General features: G+C 45.1%; 1 protein-coding gene across 1 annotated transcript in view; it reads left to right on the top strand.

Moving 5' to 3' along the window:
* CLIC4 (chloride intracellular channel 4) overlaps positions 1–24,024 on the top strand; it is a 1,305,478-nt gene that overhangs the window by 867,534 nt on the left and 413,920 nt on the right. Inside the window, exon 4 of the mRNA XM_044083084.1 lies at positions 20,544–20,650. Coding sequence (XP_043939019.1) covers positions 20,544–20,650 — 107 coding nt within the window. The remainder of the gene's footprint in view (positions 1–20,543; positions 20,651–24,024) is intronic.

Raw genomic sequence — 24,024 nt, 5'->3', positions numbered from 1 at the left:
CTAATAAAGTAAATTCTTGTTGGCTCCATGGACATTTGATTACAGGGAATAGTGGGTATAATAAAACATGGATTAGTACATATTTGTTCCAAATCTGCAAACTGATGTTAGCAGCTGCCATTCTAAGTGGTCATGCATTAACTGCGTGATAACCTTATCTACTGATCCTGGCAGAAGCCGGTTAATCAATTTACAAAGTACTGTCCCATCCTTAACAGACAACTTCAAATCACCTCCTGTCTTTTTTGGCGAGTTTAAAAGCCCTAGTGAGATGAGCCATGTAACCACGTGCTCTTCTGGATTCATTTCTGAAGCCCTATCATTAAACAGAGCACTGCTGGAGGAGTTCGAGTCTCTGCAAAGTCATACCCACATCCGCGATTGCATCAAATGTCTTCTTCCTCTTTTTAGTTAACTTCACTTTTGGTGCAGCAGTTCTGTACACAGTCATATGTTACTAAGCACTGTTGAAATACTCATAATGCAGCTTCTCTTACGTATTGCATTTGATTTTCAAGACTTTGAAAAAAAGTGGTAGCGCCATTGTATTCCTATTTAAACATAGACATTATGTGTAACGCTATATATATATATATATATATATATATATATATATATATATATATACATATATACATTTCCCAGGAGGTCCAAATGCGTAGGACATATTTACAATCTAGGGGTGAAAAGTAAAATTGCAACCATAGGTGATTTATAAACTTAATCCCCAGAGAGTCAACTGTGACTGTACAGAAAGGTTAAGTGACAAAGGGCTTAGAAAAATACAAGCATGTGCTGAAAAATTGAAATAGAAATGGGGTCAAATGGCTCTGAAAAATAGGAACATCGTGGGAAAATGTAAACATGTAATTACAACAAAATTGTCAGGAAGTTTTACGTCTACATTTCGCCGCAACATTTCTGTTTGGCGGACGACTGCTGCCCCGTTAACGGAAAAGTACCAAAATTCCTCACATTTTCTGCAAGGGCTCAGCACTTTGTTTTCTTAGTTTTTGGGCTTTACCTGCTTCCAAGCTATTCAGCAGATGCTTGCTCCAGTTTTTGCTCACCTCAGGAGGCGGGCCATTCATATTTATCCCTATCTAGAAGTCTCCCTGATCCGGGGCATCACCTAAGAAGAGTGAAGTTTCTAGTAGCTCTGGCTTACACTACCTCATGCTTATCTAATCAGGGGGCATCTCAGTATTTTTGAAATCAAGCCTCAGCCTTTCCCATAGGACAAACTTTTTTTTCAGGGCAGTTCTGGATAACCAAGGAAAAAGCTGTCTTTTTCTCTGGAAAAGACCTTCCTCTTGAAATTCTTCTTTTTTGAAGACAGCAGGAAAGACCTGCACAACAGGAAGAAACATCATGAAAGATGCCTGTTGACATGTTAAAGTCTTTCCTTTTTTCAGGAGACTTTTTTAGATTTCATTTGAGTGAGTGCCATTTTCAGTATACAGTTATCTATTTTATCTTTCCATGGTCCTTATGTTTTTAATCTTGTATTTACTGGCTGTAGTATCTATCAGATTGTACAATCTTCATGTATACTCAGGTTTAGAAGACTGTTAAATGCCCATTCAAAACAGTATATTCTGAAAGACTGGAGGTATGCAATTCCTTTTCTAGGTTACTTGGGTTTTGCCATCAAGAAAACAGTCCAGTTTAATTCCACTATATCTTGTGAAGTTTGAAGCTTAAATAGGGTGAAAAGACCTGATAAAGCTTCAGCTGGGTAAACTAAAAAAAAAAAAAAAAATTGCTGATGGGCAAGCCCTGCTTCATCCCCTATATGGGTGGGGCTTCAGCCCATATCCTCTTTATATTATTCTATCTTTGCAGTTACACAACTGCAGAAGAAATCAGAAAAAGCTAAACTTTTGAATCACTGCAGTCACAGCAGTGAATGACAAGTTTCACATTTGAAAAGTGCATTCAGTGAGTTGAAACTTTAGTCTAATTTACTGTCAGTTTCGGGAAATGAGGCCGTCCAGATTTCATTCCCTTTCAGCAAAAACTAGTTATTTTGTTTGTCTGTGTTAGCCACAGTGTAAGTGAGGGCTTTCTGTCCCTGAAAAAGTTTCACAACATGTCACTTTTTTGGCTGGTAGCTGGCAAGGCTACTTTGATAACAAGACTCTCTTTTTTTCCCCTCAAATGTTGTGATAGTATGACATCTAAGGCTTTGTATGAGGAAGCTGTAGCATTACATGCACAGTTGAAATCAACCAGTCCATTTTTTGCAGAAGAGTTCTTTCTCATTCCCATTCACCTTCAAGAACTGAAATGTATGGAAGGCAGCTCAGAAGATGCAAGATGATTCTTTGCTCTTCTTTAGCTATTCCAATTTCTTACAATGAGTGCTTCAGGCTCAAGATGGGGAGCACATCTCAGTTACGGAAATGTGCATGGACTGTTGTCTCCCTGTCAAGAAAATCTGAAAAAAAAAGTTAGTCAAGAAATTAGCTTTGAAAAAATTCAAACATTGTGTGTACTAGGATGTCCTTTGCATTGTTTTGCACAGTACTATGGTACTTATATTAAAATGATACAACTCTTGTCAGCTTTGAAGAAAAGCAGTAAATGCTAAGATCTTGTGCTGTCACTGAATTTTTACCATTTTGACAATTTAGCTGCATGGACCTTGCAATATTTTGTACATAGACTCATTGTTGCCCAGCTGGATCTTGAATTGCAAATTAATCATCGGTTCTTTCTTCATCCAGTCATAGATTTTCTTGCCTCTTCTTAAAATGCTCAACTTTCTTCTCTTCTGACAGAAATTGAATATTTTTTATTGGGGTTGGAGATCGACTGTTTTGATTGCATTCATCTGTCCCGCTAATGCTGAGAGTTCTCTTGAAAGAATAAAAACAGCTTAAATGACTCCATTAGCTGCATTCTGTCCATAACAACCACGATTTTCCCATCTTTGCGGTTTACTGCTTATCTTCATTTACCTGTCAGGAAGTTATTGTTAAAAGAAAGGAAGAGTTCCCTAGTAAACCCTATAGCCTCTTCATATTATGGATTGGAAGTTGCTGACAGCGTTAGGGTCTGGGGTTGTTGTCATTCTAGGGGATTCATTCTGTGGGAGATGATGGTTGGCAAGCCTTCCTGTTCTGACAGGAGTGACTTGCACTTCACTCACCTTGTCTTTTGCCTGTGGGATAAAACTTTTTGTTACCCTCACTATGTCTTTTTAAGCAGAGTCCATATCCTGGACATCCCAGTATAGCAAGTTTTATAATTCAGACTATCTTAAAATGGCATCTGAAGTAGTTGATTTCATTTGATTATCAGCCTGTGGGAATTGGATCAGGATCGGATCCGAGATGGCAGCTTCACCAGCATCTGATCCGAGCTCCAAGCTCCTCCCTTTACCCATAATATCCCTCCATCTCCTTCCTTCCCTCAGATCTTGTTTGCCATGGCATTGCCTAGCATCGTGGTCTCAGAGCTCAAGGCGTGGTTAAGTAGTTTTGTGTTAGTTTTGGGTGTTTGTGCTTTGTGATAGTGACAGGTAGGTTACCTTTCCCTCATTGTACCTCCTTTCGCTACTGCGTCAAGCTTATTTAAAAAAAAATAAAAGTTCAGTGTAGTTTATTTAGTGTAGGCCTCCCTCTCCCATCCCCCTCCTTGTTAGTTAGCTTGGACATGAGTGTGTGTGGTCGGGCAGGTTTAGGCCTTGTGCCTGGTACCTTTTGTTCTTGATTTAATGGCTGATCAGCAGACGCTGGTGTTCAGGAGGTGTACAGAGTGTGGCCATAAGTTGTCTCCTGCTGATGGCCACACTCTGTGTGTGGTTTGTCTGGGGGGCCTCCCATCTTTCCACAGACTGCTCTATTTGTACAGGATTTAACCCCAGGGCCCTGAAGGATCGTAGGGCAAAATGAATCCTCAGGGGCGTCTTCCTGCTACGGCGGCAGCTGTCTCCGCATCGCTTACAGTTATGGCTGTGACTGCTTCTTCTTCCATGACTATAATCTCTTCCACTCCCTCCCAGGCTGGGACTCAACCTCCTGCTCATAGGTCTGTGGACAGGGAGCACAGGAAAGAGAGAGAAAAAGAAAGACAAAAAGAAAGAGAGAAAGACAAAGGGAGGAAGAGATCCCCGGACCGGTTGGATCTGATGGGCCCTCCTCAGAAGCTACAGATGGTCTCCAGACCAATCACTCCTCTGCTCCGCTCGCTCAGATTCTCGCCGGAGCCGCCTAGACCTTCTTCTAGGGCCTCGACACATCAACCCTCCCAGTCGGCGTCGGTGGCCTCGTCGCGATTCACTAGAAGCTTGAGTGAGGCAGACATGGACCAAATGATGTGAAGGTTTATTTGCACCCATATTCAGATGGGGGTCTTGCCAGCCCCCTCTCCCTCCGGAGGGGGGCCTCGCTTCCCTTTTTTGCCCCAATATCTCCTTCTCCGGTCCAACCCCCGGTATTGGAGTTTATGGATCCAAATAGTTCCGGAGTCGGGTCGGTGCCGATGGTACCTTGACGCTGGCCATTACCCTGAGCTCGTTGGACCTGACTAGTTCAGACACAAGCGGCTCTCGGAGCTGAAGCCTGGGCGTTGGATCCGAGGGATTGGGATTTTCTCCTTTGGCGCCAACATTGTTGAGTCAAGGCTCTCTCCTCGATATCTCGGCTCCAGTGGGCTCGGCTCCAATCCCCCCATCAGATCCGGGGACAGCATCTTCCTTATTAGCTTCCTGGGAGGCTCGCTGCCCCTCAGCTTTCGACATGGTGGAGAGGGTTCTATCCAGTGGATCGAGGCCCATGACCATCTCCTCGGATACCGTCACGACTCCCTCGCCTCTGGGTGCATCTTCAGCCATTTTGCCCATGCAGGGACAACCCGTGCTTGATGTGCCGTAGACTGTTCCCCTTGTGGAACCACAGACGGTTTGCGAGTTTTCTCTGGAGAGCCCCACTGAAGAGATGCCTTGCAAATGAATGGGCAAAAGGACGCACCTGGACTACTCCCCAGTGTCCCTCACTGAGGACACAGATTTGGAGGAAGTGGAAGGTTTCCCCCAGATCACCCCCCCCAACGATGTCTCCTTTGGAGACATCTTGGAACTCCTGCGGCAGCAGGGGGGTTGTTCCACCCCCAAACCTTCCTCTGATGCGTTGGTATTTCTGGAAGCCTTTGGCACGGGCCCGTCTACCTCATGGGTGTCCCCCACCCCCACCCCACCCCCGCAGAACCCTTCATGGATCTTATTACCACCCAGGCATGGAAGGAACTGGACACCATGGCACCAATCCCAAAGCGTCCCAACAAGAATCTGAATCCTCCTGCAGATAGACCTAGTTGAAACAAGGGGTCCCCAGTAGATGCTAAGGTGGTAGCGGCTGTCACCAAGAAAGAACTAGCTCAAGAAAGTTCTACGGTCCATCCACCTGACTGAGAGTCCAGGACGATGGATTGTCTAGGAAAGCGGACGTATGCTTTAGCCACCTTTTCCATAAAGGCAGCTGAATTATTTGGCCCACATCACTCGACTGCAGCGCAACCTGGTCAAGAAGCTAACTGAGTCGCCCCTGGAGTCCATGTCACTGAAGGATAAGCGCATATTCTCCACACGAATGGCCACTCTCAAAGCGGTTTCTAATATGTCCATGCATCTCCTTTCGCATGCCATTGAAGGAGCAGCGAGGGCGGCCAGGTCCGGCATTGCCATGAGGAGACACACCTGGCTCAGGCTATGTCAGTTCATGGAATCCTTTAAGGCGTCTTTCGCAAATGCCCCTTATGATGGTTCTTCCTTGTTTGGGAGGACAGTTTGTGAGATGTTGGTCCAGAGTGAAAAGGATGGGAAGACACTGTCTGCCATCAGGATCTGCTTCTCTAAGCCTCAAAGATCCTTTTCCAGGAATCAGCAGGGGCAAAAGAAGATGTGGTTTCAGAAGTCTCCGTATTCCCGGGACACTCAGGACTCATCTTCCCTTAGAGGTAGAGGAGAACCAGAAAGACGCCAGTCCAGATGCAGGGGAGGTCCGAGAAATTTCAGGTCTCAAGAACCATTTTTGGATAGGCCCGCGCAGCTGCCCTGAGGTGTTGCCCGACTGCTCTGTTCTATAGGCAGTCGGAGATCATCTTTCACTGCACCTGATGGCATGGGAGTCCGTGTCAACAGACTGATGGGTGCTTCAAATCATATCCAGAGGATATGCCATCCCCTTTGTGGTTACTCCCATTTCCCCAAAACACCTCCTGGACATACCACCCATACAAAGGGAGGCAGCAGCACTCGAAATAGAAAAGCTGCTAAGGAAACAAGTCGTCCAGCCTGTCCACCAAGATCAGTCCGGATCGGGCATCTATTCCAGGTAATTTGTGGTGCCAAAAAAGACAGGGGACCTAAGGTCTATTTTGGATCTTTCCACCTTAAGCCTGTCAGTTGCCAAAGAGAAGTTCCAGATGGTCACTTTACAATCCATCCTTCCTTTCCTGCAGGAGAAAAACTGGATGTGCTCAATAGATCTCCAGGATGCATGCTACCATATAAAGATGAACAGATGCTCCAGGAGGTTCCTCTGGTTTCGGCTAGGGGACAATCATTATCAGTTTCGAGCTCTACCCTTCAGTTTCACCACACACCCCAGGGTGTTCACCAAGGTCATGGCAGTAGTAGCGGCTCACCTGAGGCTTCAGGGTATACAGGTCTATCCATACCTGGATGATTGACTCCTTGCTGCTCCCACCAAGTGTCTACTTTGTCAGGCCAGAGACTATTTCCTAAAACTGTCAGACTTTCTGGGAATTACAATCAACATATCGAAGTCTTCTCTAAACCCAGTTCAGGTCTTCAACTACATTGGAGCAAGGATAGATACATTGCAAATCAAGGTTTTTCTAACTCCTTAGAGAGTTTGAAACTTACAACTCCATGTGTCCGTGATCTTTCAGTCTCAACTTCCTTCAGCTGAGGTGGTATTACGAGCCCTATGTTCCATGGCAGCCACCATTATTCCTCTTCCCTGCACTCGTCTGCATATGCGGGTACTACAGTGGACACTAGCGCTCCAGTGATCTTTATTAGATCTGCCATTGACACATCCTATTCATATAAGCAACGCTTGCAGGAAGTCCCTCCTCTGGTGGATACATTCCTCGGAACTAGTCGAGGGACGAACATTTGTTGCAGCCCCTCCCCAAGCCACGGTGACCACCGACGCCTACCAACTAGGGTGTGGGGGCATTGCCCGGGTAGGACAGTCCAAGGCACGTGGTCCCTGAACAAGACCAAGTTGCATATCAATGTTCTAGAGATGAGGGCTGTCTTGTTAGCATTGCAGACCCTTCATGCCTTTCTTCCTCTGGGAACCATTGCAGTTCAGGCAGACAACATGCCAGTGGTCTGGTACATCAACAAGCAGGAAGGAATCAGATCTTACCCCTTTGTCGCGAGGCCTTGAGAGTGTGGGAATGGGCAATCTCCACCAGCCGTTTTCTGGTAGCAACGCACATTCCGGGTTGATCCAACATACTGGCGGACAAACTGAGCAGGACTATCCTGATGCCTTACGAGTGGTCTCTGAATCCTTCTGTAGAGGATCAGATCTTCCTCGAGAAGGGTCGGCCTTGCTGCAATCTCTTTGCATCTCCTTCCAACGTGAAGTGCAGCGAGTTCTTCACTCTGACCCCCCACAGGAGGAATCTCCCAGAGATGCTCTGGTCCATGCTTGGCCTCCCGGTCTTCTTTATGCTTATCCCTCACTACCTCTCATACCAAAATTCCTCCAGAAGGCACACAGGTTGGGGAGCAAAGTAATTCTCATTGCCCCATTCTGGCCTCGCCAAGTCTGGTTTCCTTTCCTTTGGTCTCATCTGATAGTTCCTCCGTGGATCTTGGATCCGATACCAGATCTCATCTCACACCCTTCGAGGGTACCTCATCCAGACCTGGTCAGTTTGAAGCTTACAGCTTGGCTGCTCCAGTTCCCTTGATTGCTAGGACTCCCGGTCTTATCTTCTCTGGTCAAGACTATACTGGTGGCAACTCATAAATCATCCACCAGAAAACTATACCATAACAAATGGAAACGTTTTTCCATCTGTGCTTCTCAAAGGGATCTGGATACTTTCACAGCTCCTGTCTCAGCGGTCCTTGAGTTCTTGGCCCACATTTTCCAGCAGGGTGCTAGCTCATCTACAGTAAAAATTCAATTGGCTGCCATTTCCAGCTTCCATATAGGTGAGAACATGGCTTCCTTAGCTTCATCCAGACTTTGTACAATTTATTAAAGGTACCTTTCTCTTAAGGCCTCCAGTTAAAGATCCTTCTCCTCCCTGGGGTCTTACCGTAGTTTTACAAGCTTTGGTTGCTCCACCTTTTGAACTGGCTGCTTCTGTGGATCTAAAATTTTTGCCGTGGAAGACTGCCTTCCTAGTGGCTATCACCTTAGATAGGAGAGTGTCAGAACTCCAGGCATTCTCTGTCAAACCTCCCTATATGATTTTCCATAAGGACAGGGTTTCACTTCGTACTAATCCTTCTTTTCTTCCTAAAGTGGCCTCTGAAACAAGTAGCAATCAAACAATCAATTTACCTGTTTTCTTTCCACATTTTCAGAACAAGAGTGAATATAAATTGCATTTATTAGACGTACTTAGACAGCTACGTTTCTACTTACTTAGGACTAAGGCCTTTCTCAGATCTGACCAGTTGTTTGTGTCTTTTTCTACATTCTTTCTGGGCAAACCGATTTATAAGGTAACCATTGCCAGATGGATTTCCCTTTGCATCCTTCAGGTTTACAAAGACAGAGGCATGTCACCTCCAGGTTAGATAAATGCCCATTCTACCAGGTCCATGGCTACGTCAGCGGCTTTTTGGTCTAGGGTGTCTTCGGATGATATTTGTTCGGTGGCTACTTGGTCCTCATCTCACACCTTCATTTTTCATTATAAATTGGATATAATATCTAGGGGGAGAGCATCCTTTGGCTCCCCGGTGCTCCAAAATATCCTTCCATGAGGGCCACCCAAGTGTTTGGTAGCTGGGGACTCTGTCCCACAGTTTGATGATCAAATGAAGTCAACTACTTCAAATAAAGAAGTTATGTACTCACCATAATGTTCCATCTGAGTAGTTGGACTTCATTTGTCATCAACCATCCCTCCCTTCTTCCTCCTGACCTTCTCATTATGTTCTTACTTTGGTAGGCAGGAGAGAGCGCCTATGCGGCTCTGCTGTTCTTCATTGTTAGTAAGGTATATCGGATCGGGTTTGTGTATAGTGTAGCAAACTCGATCTGAGGGAAGGAAAGAGATGGAGGGGTGTTATGGGTAAGGGGAAGAGCTTGGAGCTTGGATCAGATGCTGGTGAAGCTGCCGTCTCGGATCCCATCCGGATCCAATTCCCACAGGTTGAAGACAAATGAAGTCCAGCTACTCAGATGAAACATTATGGTAAGTACATAACTTCTTTTTTGCTCAATGCTGAGGGTCTGAGCAAAAAAAAAAGAGTTCCTGAACTTGTGACTCTCCAAACTCTTTAATGTATTCATATTTAAATAGTTACTGAAACACAGCTTCATTATATTGATAGCCACTCCCTTTGTACCTGCGGTTAATGATTCACTTGTTTAGACCTACTGGCAACTTATGGGGAGCCATATTTATCTGAAGCCCATCATTTCAACGCAAATCCCCATTGCCCCCAACGTAGAACTTAGAGGTCCATACTATCCTTAATAAAACACGTTGCATCATTGCTAACTACAGATCCTTCTGAAGGTTCCCCACTGATCATATGGCTTGCCGAAATCTACTGGATGATATGTTTATCTAGCCTAACACCATTCTACTCAAAGACTTAACTAGTAAACTGTCATCTGGCCAACCTATACCATTAGTAATAAGTGTTCAACATTTCCTTGAACAGACTGTCAGGAGTCCCATTAGAGGCTCAAATTCCCTTGACCGTGTCCTCACCAAAATGCCAGATACCTACACCCCCCCCCATTTAAGAGTAACCACAAATCCTTATTTTTCTCTTTAGAGTCTGACAGCAAATCCTTATTCTTCTCTTTTACCCCATTAATGCTGACAGCAGTAATGATGATGCAATGTTAATAATATCTGCAGCTCTAGTTCTATGGACTGCCTTGTTCCATTCAAGCAAATAGCACTTGAAAGGCAGACACAGCATTTTTGTCATGCTGTACCTTAATTGTGGGACTGAGTGTGTAGTACTGAGTACCATGATTAAGCACATTAAATGTGAGAAAATTATTTCAGCTGAACAGAAAATGCCCGCCCCCCCCCCCCAAAAAAAAAAAAAACAAACAAAAAAAAACACATTTTCCAATTGATTTCTAGAGCCTTTACATACGTGCCCCTAACTGGCTGTGTTGGTGTGTGGTTTAGTGGGATAGATGGGAGGGGGTTGGGTCTGAAGACAATGATGACTGACTTGCATTTGCTGCTCTACTTCACAGTTGTGCTGGGGATAGAAAGTCTGAGTTCTGTGATGACCTGTTTTTTATGCTTTAAACTCTTAAATAGTGTATAGCAGTGTTTTTGTTTTTGTTCAGTTAACTTTATGCATAGAAGTAGTAAAACATGAAATGGATTTGTGGTTGCTTTTACCCTGCAAAAACTGTGCCACTGAGCTTCTAAATAAATTGGCTGATGTAAAATGTTCATCATGTTTCACTGCTGCAGTCATTACACTTGGGTTATCCTGCCGTCAGGCGGTCCCGCAGTCGGCCTGAGTTCCAAAGTCTTGGTCCGGTGTCGGTTGCTGTCGCTTCTTCCCTGACGTCAGTGCGCCAGGGGTATATAAGATGCAGCCGATGCCATTTTCTTCAGTCTTTCTTGCCGCGCGGTGCCCGAAGCAAAAGCAGTTCGCAAGTGCCGGTCGGTCGACTCCTGAGATTTTCAATTGGAATTTCAGAACCGAAGTCTTCAATAAAGCTAAGTACCCCGTTGGGGAAACTTTTTTTTGCCTCAGACCGATGTCAGTAAAAGTTAATAATTGTATTTCTTGTGGGAAGCAAATACCTCATAAGGATTTTCATTCTTACTGTATTCCATGCCTAGGTCCAGACCACAATGTCACTAGTTGTCGGTTTTGTGCTAGATTTAACAAGCGCACTATTTCCCTGAAACGCTAATTCCACCTAAAATGCGGCTTTTCAGTGCTTATGTGCATCCCTAGTGATATCTGCATTGCTTACTGTACTTATTTCCTTGTTTCACTTGAAAGAAAGTTACTGTTTGTCGTTTTTGCATTTAAGTTACCTGTAACACATTGCATTTAAGTTACCTGGCACTTGCTCAGTAAAGCAATTATATAAGTCAGCACTAAAAAATTAAAAGCACTACACCCTCACAAACTCCCCTTGAGTACCTTGTTCCCCATTGGCCCTTTTTTTCAATTATAAAGGAATTCCCAATACTATTCTAGCATGTCCAAAGGTCAGTTGTCAATCTCCTCTCCGGTCCAGCTGGTGAATCTGGGAATCTTGAGGCAATGTTACAACTGCCTCATGTACACAGACAACCCTCTCCTCCTCCCAACGAATTCCAACACATGTGAGAGATGCAACCATATAGCCATACTGGAGGCTAAGCTCTCTCAGCTCAGTACTGGCATAACCAGTCAGGAGGAGAAGGAAACCACACTCACTACAATTCCAGTCTCACATAGACCTACCACGACAGCAAACCAAACACATAAACACACAAAAACATACTCGGAGGCTCTAAATAAAATTCTGCCTAAGCAGCAGAGACCTCCAAAGCAGACACCCAAGCAACCGCTACCCCAAAACAAAACACGTGCAACACATAGCTCACAAAGCCAGTGTGCCGAACAGTCACAGCCCTTAAGGCTAAACAACACACCTGATACACTTGTAATAGGTGACTCTATCGTCAGGCACACTGACGTCCCGCTCACCAGGCTGAACAAGGAGAAGGTCACGGTGAGCTGCCTGTCGGGCGCTAGGATCCGCCACATAACACAAGCACTCAGGTCACTCCAAGGCAAGTACAAATATGACTCAGTCATTGTCCATGCTGGTGTGAATGACCTGAGATGTACCTCCCTGGACTACATGAAAAGAGACATAGAGGAGCTCTCTGAGCATGTAGCCCAGGCCGGTATGACCCTGACCTTGAGTAGCATCTTACCCTCACCAAGAATGATGCCACAATATGAAGACAAGATGATCAATTTCAACAACTGGCTTAAGTATTGGTGTCATTCAAAGGGGATCCAATGCCTGTCAGCCTGGGATGACATGCTCGACAAGCCACGATGCTTCGCTAGGGACGGCTTGCACCTGTCACCCCTGGGCTTTCGGATATTGGCAAATGCTCTTGCTACCCCCATAGTGCCTTTTTTAGGCAAGGCTCAAAAGACAAACCCACCTCCATAGGTATCACAAGGGATAAGAAACTAAGAGTAATGTTACTCAACGCCAGAAGTCTAAACCTCAAGATGCACGCACTCGAAACTCTCCTTAACATGGAGAACATCAATATCTGTGCAGTAACAGAAACCTGGTTCAAGGCTCCCGAGAGCACCCCAGCACTACCAGGTTATACCTAATACCATGCTTTTCGGCCCCAAAACTTGGACCAAACCACAAAAGGAGGGGGAGTATCAATATTCGTCAAAGATACCCACACCTCCAGGTTGGTGGCACAGCACGAAGGATCAGAGACTATCCATGTGCAACTAACAGTGGGTAAAACTGCCTTCCAGTTTATAGCCTGCTACAGACCACCCTCCCAAACCCAGGAACCCCACTCGGCCTTCCTGAGAACACTGGAAAATATGAAGGTCTCTCCAAACACCATTATATTGGGCGACTTCAACTACCCAAACATAGACTGGGAGCATTACTCTAGCTCCAACACCCTAGCCCAAAGGTTCCTAAAATTTATAAACTCAAATGCTATGGAACAACTCACCACTCCCACAAGAGGGGAAAACAAACTGGACCTGATCATCACCAACATGGGGACTCTATGCTGCAGACCAGAAGTGTATCCCTCACTGGTAAGATCAGACCATAAACTAATCTCACTGGATATTTACATCCCGACTCCACCCCCTGACCTGAAAACCACAGTGAAAAACTTCTCTAAAACAAATTTCACACTCCTCAAAACCGAGGTGCAATCCTTCAAAGCCCCCGGGCCTGTGGAAAATACGGCCCAGACCACAGAATCCTTTATAAATGCATTCTTTGAACACCTTCAGGAATGCATGGATCATGCAATCCCAAATAAAACCAAGACCCAATCCTCCAAAGGCAGACGTCCTGTCTGGTGGACCCCAGCCATAAACAAACTATACAATAGAAGGAGGAAGCTACTACATGATAGAGCAAAATCCCAAAAAGGGAAGGCATCTCTGATCAGTATTAGCAAAAAACTACAGGCACTCATAAAATCGTCTAAGGCCAGCTTTGAGAGAAAAATTGCACAGGACACTAAGGATAATCACAAGGCTTTCTTTAGTTATGTTAGGAACCTGGGTGGGAATTCCCAGATATGCTCAGAATTAGTCCAAAATGACAAAAAAATACACCGAACCCACAGACATTGCCAACATCCTAGCTGACAGGTTCAGCGCAAACTCCCCCCCCCCCACCAAAAGGGCAAATATCTATCCCAGTAGAGTGCTGCCCCCCCTGTCATCTCAGATGCTCAGGTAAGAGCCGCCCTCTCCAAAGCAAAAAACAAGGCATCAATGGGACCAGACGGTGTCCTGGGCTGCATCCTGCATGAACTCCAAGAAGAGCTAAACCCAAACATAAAACTACTGTTCAATCTTAGCCTTACTACAGGATATGTACCCAAAGAGTGGCGTACAGCAACACTGGTCCCTCTCCACAAAGGTGATGCCTTAACGGATCCTGGAAACTATCGCCCCATAAGCCTGACTAGCTTGGTCTGCAAAGCTATGGAAAGGATCATCATGGATCTCATAAATAAAGATATTGGGGACCTACAGACACTGGATCCTACCCAGTTCGGCTTTGTAAAGGGCAGATCCTGCCTCTTAAACCTGGTTGATTTCTTTGAAACAGTCACCAAGGCCATTGACGAGGGGAAGGTGGTCCACACAGCCTACCTGGACCTCGCAAAAGCCTTCGATACATTACCCCACTCGGGCATTATAGATAAGCTCACCAGCTTAAATATAAACCCCTATGTCACTAGATGGGTTGAAAGCTGGCTCAAGGACAGAACCCACATGGTTAGAATTGCTGGAGCCATGTCAGACTCCAAACCAGTTACAAGTGGCATCCCACAAGGTTCAGTCCTGGGACCTCTCTTGTTCGGTATATATTTCTCAGAGGTACAGGCCAACATGGAAGGACTGTGGCTGGCCAAGTTTGCAGATGACTGCAAACTGGGCGCCATAATCGACTCTCCAGCCGACACAAGCATCCTCCAAAAGGGCCTCATAGAAACAGACAACTGGTGCCAGAGCCATGGCCTCAATCTAAACGTCAAAAAGTGTATAGTCATCCCCTTTGGCAAAAACAAAGTGCCCACAAATTACCACATAGGTGGTAATCCATTAAGTACAGAAGAAGTAATTAGGGACCTGGGGACCCAAGTTGATAGCAATCTCTCATTTGACAACCACGTGGCCAAAGTGGTTAGAAAAACATTTTATATAGCCCACCTAATCATGAAGGGATTCACATCTAGATCAGGGGAGGTCATCGTGCCTCTTTACTCATCCCTCATCAGGCCCATAATTGAGTACAATGCCCCTTTTGGGATGTACCTTACCAGACACCTGCAGCAACTGGAAATACCCCAAAAGTACCTCACCAAGAGGATCAAAGGGCTCAAACAGATGCCATATGCTGCCCTGTTAAAGAAACTCCAGCTCTACTCAGTGGCATACCGCCTGCTCAGAGGCGATCTGTGCCTGACATATAAAGCTATGTCCAACCTGGAATTAATGGACATGCTGCACCTCAGAAAATCCAAATCCCATCGAGCTACGTGCTCGAGACTTGAACCTCAGCACTGAAATAAATAGGACATGCTGGAGGGACAGATTCATAACCCAGAGGCTCCCTTCACTCTGGAATAAAATCCCAGTCCAGGTTAGGCAAAGTCCCTCATTGACTCTCTTCAAGAGGAATCTTGATGAGTGGATGGTAGATCGTAGGTTTACCCCGGGTATCACTTCTGTGTCACTGTTAGACAGAGGCACAGTATACTAACCTCGAAAAAGGGCATAGCAAAATTTATTTAAAATGGGTGGCGAAAGCCAAACACACTCTGGCTAGGCTTATAAATGCCCTAGGGCAGATAGCCTAGTATGAACCTATGAACCTATGAACTTATAAACGTCAGTTTGACTTTGCTCGCCATTACTTTGGCCGGAGGTTCAGTTATACCATGCCGTCGGAACAACCGACGACCGGAATGCACAAAAAACGCAAAGATAAGGATAAGGACAGACATCCGAGGCCCAAAACTGACGATGAAGCCTCTTCTAGGCCAGTCGCCGGTTCTCAGTGAGGCGCTTACGCAGCCCCTGATACCTGCTACCTCAGAACCACAGGCCGCCTCCAACTCAAGGTATTGGGCCTACGGAAACTAACCCCTCAGATGGGTCCGGAGCCGCTGAGCAGGCATTGGCTTCTGACGGTGTTTTCAGACCTTCACAGCTTACCATCAAAACTACAGCCAAGTCTGAAACTCCATTAAAGACAAAGAAGCAAGTGCAGCATTCACCTGGACAGGCCTCCATGCCTAAAAAACAGATGCTCAAAATGGCCGAAGACTTAATTACTCTGATCAGGGATTCCCATCCCCCTCCTGATAAAAGGCCTAAGCAGGATACAGACTATGATTCCTCTGACCAGGTTTCCATTTTTTCTGATTCCTCTTCAGACCAGGGATACTCCTTACCCCCCTATGAGGATTCTGATGCTGAAGAGTCAATTCCTTCAGCCTCTCCTCCTGAGGATTACTCTTTTGGGGAAACTTTACATACCATGAGGGAACATTGCCATTGGGAGGGCCAGGATTACTCAGAATCCAAGAAAAGGCTCAGAGACTTTCTTTTATTGCCTCAGCACAGGCCCCTTGCTATTCCGCCAGTTGTGGATGATGTGTTCTCTGAATCCAGTTTAAATCCTGATTCTTTGCCTCCTGCTCCAGTCAAGCCAGACAGGTACTACAGAGTCCCTGACACTCACAAATTTTTTTATAAAAACCCTATTGCTGACCCAGAAACTATTTCCCAGGGTCCCAAAGGGGTAAAGGCTTCCACGGCTAAAAATCCAGTTCCCTCTGACAGGGATTCTAGAGCATTAGACAGATGGGGGGAGAAAGTTTACACTTCTGCAACTTTAGCAGTGAGGGCTTTAAACTGCCAGTTTCACATGCTTAAATACCAACAGTATTTAATGTCTCTGTTAAAACAGAAAATGCTTACAAGTTCAGAACATCCTGACTATAAGGAAATGCAGGATTTATTGCATGCAGCTGAACAAGTGGGAAAACATACTGTGCAATGTGGTTTTGATTCATTAGAGGCTTCTTGTAGAGCAGCAGTTACAGGATCTGTGATTCGAAGGCATGCTTGATTAAAAGAACAAGGTTTACCTGATCGTGTTAAGGCAAAATTATTGGATGCTCCTTTACAGCAGGATATTTTATTTGGTGTTAAGGCAGAAGAGGTGTTAAAGAAAATGGAGGATAAGGCAAAAGCTATGCAAACAATGAACGATTTCTTACAGATACAGCCACCTCGATTTAGCAGAAATTGGCCTTCAAAAAATTGTTCCTTCCCGGTGTCAGACAGACCACAAAGAGGCAGATACAGACGCCCAAGAGGCAGATCTCAGCCCCAAGGCTCTTACAGACCACGACAGTGGGGTGCTTCAACCCCAAAAGTAGGGGAAGACAAGTCACAACCTTATAGGAAACAGTCCCATTGACTTCCCCCTTCACATGCCAAGCACTTACCTTTTGGCAGCTCCCTTAGGGGGAAAACTAGCACTTTTTTCACAAAATTGACATATGGGTTCTGAATATTGTGTCTCAAGGTTACAGGTTCCACTTTCACACTTTACCAAGGCTAAAAGGAATGCCAGACCTGCCACAAAATCAATGGGCAGAGGCACAAAAACAAATTACAGCCCTCATGGACATGAGAGCTATTCAAAAAGTGCCACAACAGGAACAAGGACAAGGATTTTACTCAAGACTTTTCCTGGTCCCCAGAAAGGACAAAGCCTGGAGACCCATACTGGATCTTTCTACTCTAAATACTTACCTGGATGTTCCGAAATTCAAAATGTTGACACTACAGCAGCTTCTTCCCACGCTGGGCAAGAATGCTTGGCTTGTTACTTTGGACCTCAAAGAGGCATACTTGCATGTCCCTATCAGACAAAATTGCAGAAGATACCTCAGATTCATAGCTTGTTCAATGCATTACCAATTCTCTGCACTGCCCTTTGGCTTATCTACTGCGCCCAGGGTCTTCACAAAATGCCCTGCACCAGTAATTACATTTTGCAGACAAAAAGGAATTCAAATATATCCATACTTGAACGACTGCCTTATTCAAGCAGAGAGCAAGGACATTCTTGTAAAGCATCTGGCGTTTGTAAAAAGATTGCTAATTTGCCTAGGGTACACAGTAAACGAAAAGAAGTCAAAACTAGTGCCCTCACAAGAGATAATATTCCTGGGTGCCAGCTTAAATACAACGGCCCAGATGGCTTATCTCATGCCAGACAAACAAGGACAACTGACTCAGTACTTTCAATTGATGGCAACAAAAACCCAACTCCCTGCAAGAAAAATTCTGCAGGCCTTGGGGTTCATGGCATCCTGCATACTACTAATACCATATGCCAGACTGCATATGAGGAAATTACAATGGCACCTAAAATGTGTTTGGACTCAACACTGTCACAGTTTGGAAGCAGTAATACCGCTTATTCCCTGCCTACAACAGGAGTTTCGATGGTTGGCACAGGCATGTCACCACAACAAGGAACAGCCCTTCACTCTACCCACAGCCAGGCAGACACTAACAACAGATGCTTCGGATTACGCCTGGGGAGCACACATGGCAGGAAAATGTATTCAGGGCAAGTGAGCCGCAGACCAAATGCATCTTTACATCAATCAAAAAGAGATGCTAGTTGTACAAAATGCCCTAACAGCTTTCAAGGACCTTCTGCATCCAGGACAACTATTACTAAAGACAGACAACACCACAGTTATGTGGTACATAAACAAGCAAGGGGGCACTCATTCTTATCCCCTCTGCAGACAAGCCATGACCTTGTGGAACACAGCTCTAATCTATCAAGTTCATCTGCAAGCACAATTCCTGCCAGGAAAGAAAAATACACTGACAGACGACTTAAGCAGAAATATCATGGATCCTCACGAGTGGAAATTAAACCCACAAGTATTCAGCATGATAACACAAAAATGGGGGAGTCCAGACATAGATCTTTTTGCCTCCCCAATGAATTGCCAACTGCAGAAGTTGTGCACAAGGACTTAACCACACACAAGCATGGAAAGTGGATGCTCTCTCGTTCAGCTGGAAAAGTCTAAAAGTTTATGCCTTCCCACCACTGCCTCTCCTTTCAAAGGTACTCCTAACAGCCAGACAAGAAAAGTCAAAAATGATCCTGATTGCCCCAGACTGGCCACGCCAGCACTGGTACCCAATCTTAAAGAACTTAGCTCAAGGCCCACCATGGATTTTACCTCAAATTCCGCATCTTCTGACTCAACAAAACAATCAGATCCTGCACAGCCAGCTCAAAACATTAAACCTGGCTGCATGGCAGACTCCTTAGTCAAGCAGACAACACCTCTCTCTAAACCTGTTATGGATGTCATTTTGGAGGCCATGAGGCCTAGCACCAGGAAATCTTATTCAGAGAAGTGGAAGAGATTCTGTGCCTGGAACCAGGCTCAAAGCTTTGACCCTCTTGTCCCAAATATTCCTGAGATATTACAATAATTAACTGAGATGCTGGGCAAAGCTCTATTCTTTTCATCCATTAAGATCCACGCCTCTGCCATCTCGGCTCATTACAACACAGATCCTCCTATTTTCTCTCATCCATTACTAAAACAGTACCTCAGAGGGGCTAAAACATAAGACCGCCCCGGAGAGCACCAACACCAACTTGGGACCTCAATTTTGTCTTGGAAAAACTAACTTTACCTCCTTTTGAGCCAGACAATTCAGTAGAATTAAAATATGTGTCATGGAAAACTGCTCTGCTTCTGGCAATAACCTCAGCACGAAGAGTCTCAGAGTTACAAGCACTAATGGCAGTGGAGCCTTTCATCATTTTTCACCAAGACAGGGTTTCTTTAAGAACAAACCCGTCATTAATGCCAAAGGTGGTATCCAGTGTGGCTCTAAACCAAACTATTCACTTGCCAACTTTTTATCCAAATCCCCAGAATAAAGGGGAGAGACTTCTGCATTCATTGGACATACACAAACAGTTACATTTCTACTTGGACAAAACAAAAACTTTCAGGGAAACTGAGCAATTGTTTGTAGCATATGCTGCAGGATCACAGGGAAATGCTATTTCCAAGCAGATCATTTCAAAGTGGATAGGACACTGTATCCGTTTCTGCTACACACAGCATGGGAAAACTGTACCTAGCAACATTAGGCCACATTCCACCAGGGCAACAGCTACTTCCACTGCTTACCTTAGAGGAGTACCTACTAAAGATATCTTGGAAGCTGCAACTTGGAGTTCAGTGCACACCTTTACCAAACATTATCACTTGCCTCTTTATTCTAAATCCAGAGCTGGCTTTGCCACTGCAGTGCTGCAGGGCCTCATAGCCACACCAAATCCTCTATAGAACCAGCCACCCTACCTCAGCTTTGGGATTCAACCCAAGTGTAATGACTGCAGTAGTGAAACACGATGAACATAGTACAGTTTTGTACCTACCATAAATGTAGATGTTCCAGTGTATTCACTGCTGCAGTCCAAGTTACCCTCCCTCCATCCCCTCTTTCTTAGCTGGGACTTATCTATACCTTTTTACCCTATACTACCTATGTGGTGTATTTGCTGGTAACTGAAGGTTTTGGTTTTACTTTTTATGTATGTTTTATTAGCAATATGTATTGCCTACCTGTTTGGGGGCACCTGACATTTGGGGCAAGAAAAACTGAAGAAAATGGCATTGGCTGCAACTTATATACCCCTGGCGCACTGATGTCAGGGAAGAAGCGACAGCAACCGACACCGGACCAAGACTTTGGAACTCTGGCTGACTGCGAGACCGCCTGGCAGCAGGATAACCTAAGTGTAATGACTGCAGCAGTGAATACACTCGAACATCTACATTTATGGTAGGTACAAAACTGTACTTTCCTTGAGGCTTAATATTAGCCAGCCATCTCTGTGTCATATTTAGAGTTTATGTAGAAAACAGAAGTGGAAAAGTCCAGCATTTTAATAGTTAAAATAGTTATTTCATGTGTAATTGCATTAGATTGCTGTGCTTTTTCTTTTTAGGTATATGAAGCTTGCAGCAAGATACCCAGAGTCCTACACTGCTGGAATGGATATCTTTGCCAAGTTCTCGGCATATATCAAGAATTCAAAGCCGGAGGCTAATGAAGGTAAGAAGTACTTGATATTAACAACAAAATGCATGGCATCTGCTTTCAGCATTACTGAAGCCATGTTCTCATGGGAGATGTACATTTTCCTGAATGTTTCTGTGACACCCATGCACTGGCCCAGTAATCAAGGAGCCTCAATCCTCACCACTAACACCAGTGAGGGGCATTCACATTGGGAAGGATAAGAAGTACACACACAGAAAAGTAAAATTTCCCTTAAGAGCACACAGAGATCACAGCCAGTCTGGGGCTGGTTTCTCCCCAGATCCCCAGTAAGACTCCCCACTGGCACAGCTATAGAGTGGGGTCCTTAGCCAGGATCCCAAGCCAAGTCCTCCTAGCACTCTGTCTGTTCAATCAGTGTTTCGTGTCCTTGCCCAAGTAGCTGAAACACACGCACTGTGAGATATGAGTTATATACAAACACACAGACACTCCTGGGGAAGGCTGGCACAGGTTCTCCAGCTATGCCCCCTTCTCTCCAGACTATAAGGTAGAATCACTGCCATCAGGACCCTTACTTATCAGCTACTCTAAGGCCCTTCCCAAAGGGTGACCAATTTCACTGTGTAATATTACTGATATCCAAATAGTAAGTGTGACTGAGCAGCAAGACTAATGGAGTGGCTTAGTACAGTATCACTAAATACATGCAAGTACTCTAGAGCTTAAATTATCTCTATACAAAACAGCCACAGCTAAAAGGTTTAAAAATATTTAATAATGCATAATAAAAACACAAGACAAATTTTCTCAATTCAACACAGTACTAGTCAAGAGTCCAGAGATAACAGGGAAATGCTTAAAATAATACTGTAGAATAGTCTGACATAAATATAGAAAACAGCTAGTCTAAACTTGTTATTTTCTATCTATTCCGTAAGAGAAACACTAAAGTCTAAGATCCTGCTTACATACAGACAGAGCAAAGCAAGTGCTGGTGAGTGGTCAGATGTTCTTCGTGTTTCACTGTTGCAGTCATCACATTTGGGTTATCCCTGCCAGGGTAGCCCTCGGCCAACCCGAATACCAGAGACGTAGTATTTCTGCGTTGGTTGCTGTCGCTTGAAGACTGATGTCCGGTCATCAGTAGTATAAAGTCAGGCAGCCGACGCCATTACATCAGTCTTTCTTGCCGTGGAGCTCGAAGCAGAAGCAGTTTGCATGAGTGCCGGTAGGCCGCTACCTGAGTTTCATTTCCGAATTGAAGATGACGTCTTCTAAAGCTAAGTACCCCATTGGGTATCCTTTTTTCTTGCACTAACCAATGTCAGAAAAAGTTAATAATTGTCTCGCCTGTGGAAAGCAAATACCACACTGAGACTTCTACTCTTACTGCGTAACTTGTCTAGGCCCAGACCATGACATCCCTCATTGTTGCTTCTGTGCTTTCTTCAATGCCAGAACTGTCCGTTGTCAGCCCCTTATTGTAGCCAGGTATTTTTGTTTACAGTCTTCGAATTCTGATAAGGCTTCGGTAAGCCATCTGACAGCAGATCTTCTGAAAAAGTGTAAAGATAAAGACATAGACAGACCGCACAGGTCCAAATCTACCGACGATGCTTCCATTAAGCTAGCCGTCAGTCCTCCGGTACTCAGTGAGGCGCTTTCGCAACCCCTGATGCCCGCTTTAGTTGATTCGCAGGCCGCTACCGAGACCCTTTCGGAGTCTGGTATGCTGCAAAACTCTTCTTCGTCTAAGGATCCTGCTGTCGTCTCTACCTTGTATGGGTCCGGAGCAGCTGAGCAGGTACCGGTTTCCGAGGAAGTACTTCGCACTACTGATTCTCGACACAAACCGACAACTTCTTTCACGTCTACCATTCTTTCGAAATCTACCGAGTTTCTAAGGCCCACGGTATGAACCACACCTAAGAAACCGACCGTATCTCAGGCACCTGCTTCTTTGCCACAGTCTCAAATGCTTAAAATGGCAGAAGACTTTGTCATGCTGATCAGGGGAAGCCAAGCTACCCCTTCCAAAAGAAAGAGATCTGTCCCCAGTAGTTTTGTCTGAACAGGAGTCTGATGACTCTGATGCATCTGAATATGAAGACGTGCAACCCCTCTCTGCTTATGAGGATTCTGATGCAGAGGATTCCATTCCTTCAGCCTCTCCACCTGAGGATTTTTCCTTTGGGGAAACCCTTCATACCTTAAGGGAGTATTTCGATTGGGAATGTCAGGACTACCCTCAATCTAGAAAGAGACTCAGAGAATTCTTAGATCTTCCACAGCACAGACCCCTGGCTATTCCCCCACTCCTGGATGTTGTGGATGATGTTTTCCTGGAATCCAGTTTGACTCCTGACACCCTACCTCCAGCACCCAGAAATCCTGACAGGTATTACAGAGTCCCTGACTCGCACAAATTTCTTTTCAAAAATCCTACTGCTGAGCCTGAGGTAATTTCTCAACGCCCTAAAGAAATTAAAGCAACATCTGCTAAGAATCCCAGATAGGGATTCCCGAGCACTAAGCAGATGGGGTGAAAAAGTATACACCTCTGCTACTCTTGCTATCAGAGCACTAAATTGCCAGTTCCATATGTTAAAATTTCAGCAACATACCATGGAACTCCTCAAACAAAAAATGTCTTCCTTTCCTGCTTGTGCAGAATCTAAAGAGTTACAAGAGTTAATGCATTCTGCAAGTCACGTGACTAAGCACACCTTACACTGTGGTTTTGACGCCCTAGAAGCTTCTTGCAGGGCAGCAGTCACCGGATCTGTCCTTAGAAGGCATATATGGCTTAAGGAACAGCCCTTGCCAGACCATGTTAAATCTAAATTATTGGATGCACCCTTGCACAAAGACAACTTATTTGGCACTAAGGCAGAGGAGGTGTTAAAAAAGATGGAAGAAAAAGCTAAATCTTTGCAGACAGTTAAGGATTTCCTACAGGTCCAGCCACCCAGGTTTAGCAGGCATTGCCCCTCCAAGCACTAGTCCTTTCCTGCTCCCACCAGGTCAGTTCAGCCCAGACCCTGGGGAAGCAGACCTCCCAGACAGCAGCCACAGGGGAATGCAGACATCAAAGCAGTGGAGTTCCTCCACTTCAAAACCAGGGAGTTCTAAGCCATCCCGTCATGGTAAGAACTCACAATGATTCTCCTCCCCCACCCCCTCCCTCTGCACTTACCCCTAGGAGGAAAACTCTCCTTTCATTCAAGCACCTGGGCCACCATTACCAACGACCACTGGTTCATCAACATAGTGTCGCAGGGATACAAATTTTCTTTCCACACTCTTCCAACCCCAGAAGGGTTCCCAGATCTACCTCCAAACCAGTGGGCAGAGGTGAAAAAGCAAGTCCTTTCCTTGCTCTCTATGAGGGTAATCGAGCACGTTCCTGCAGAACAGATCGGCCA

Source organism: Protopterus annectens, chromosome 1.part1, assembly GCF_019279795.1.
Source record: "Protopterus annectens isolate FY-2018-M chromosome 1.part1, PAN1.0, whole genome shotgun sequence".
In the NCBI taxonomy this organism is placed as follows: Eukaryota; Metazoa; Chordata; order Ceratodontiformes; family Protopteridae; genus Protopterus; species Protopterus annectens.
This window is presented reverse-complemented; position numbering and strand designations above follow the sequence as displayed.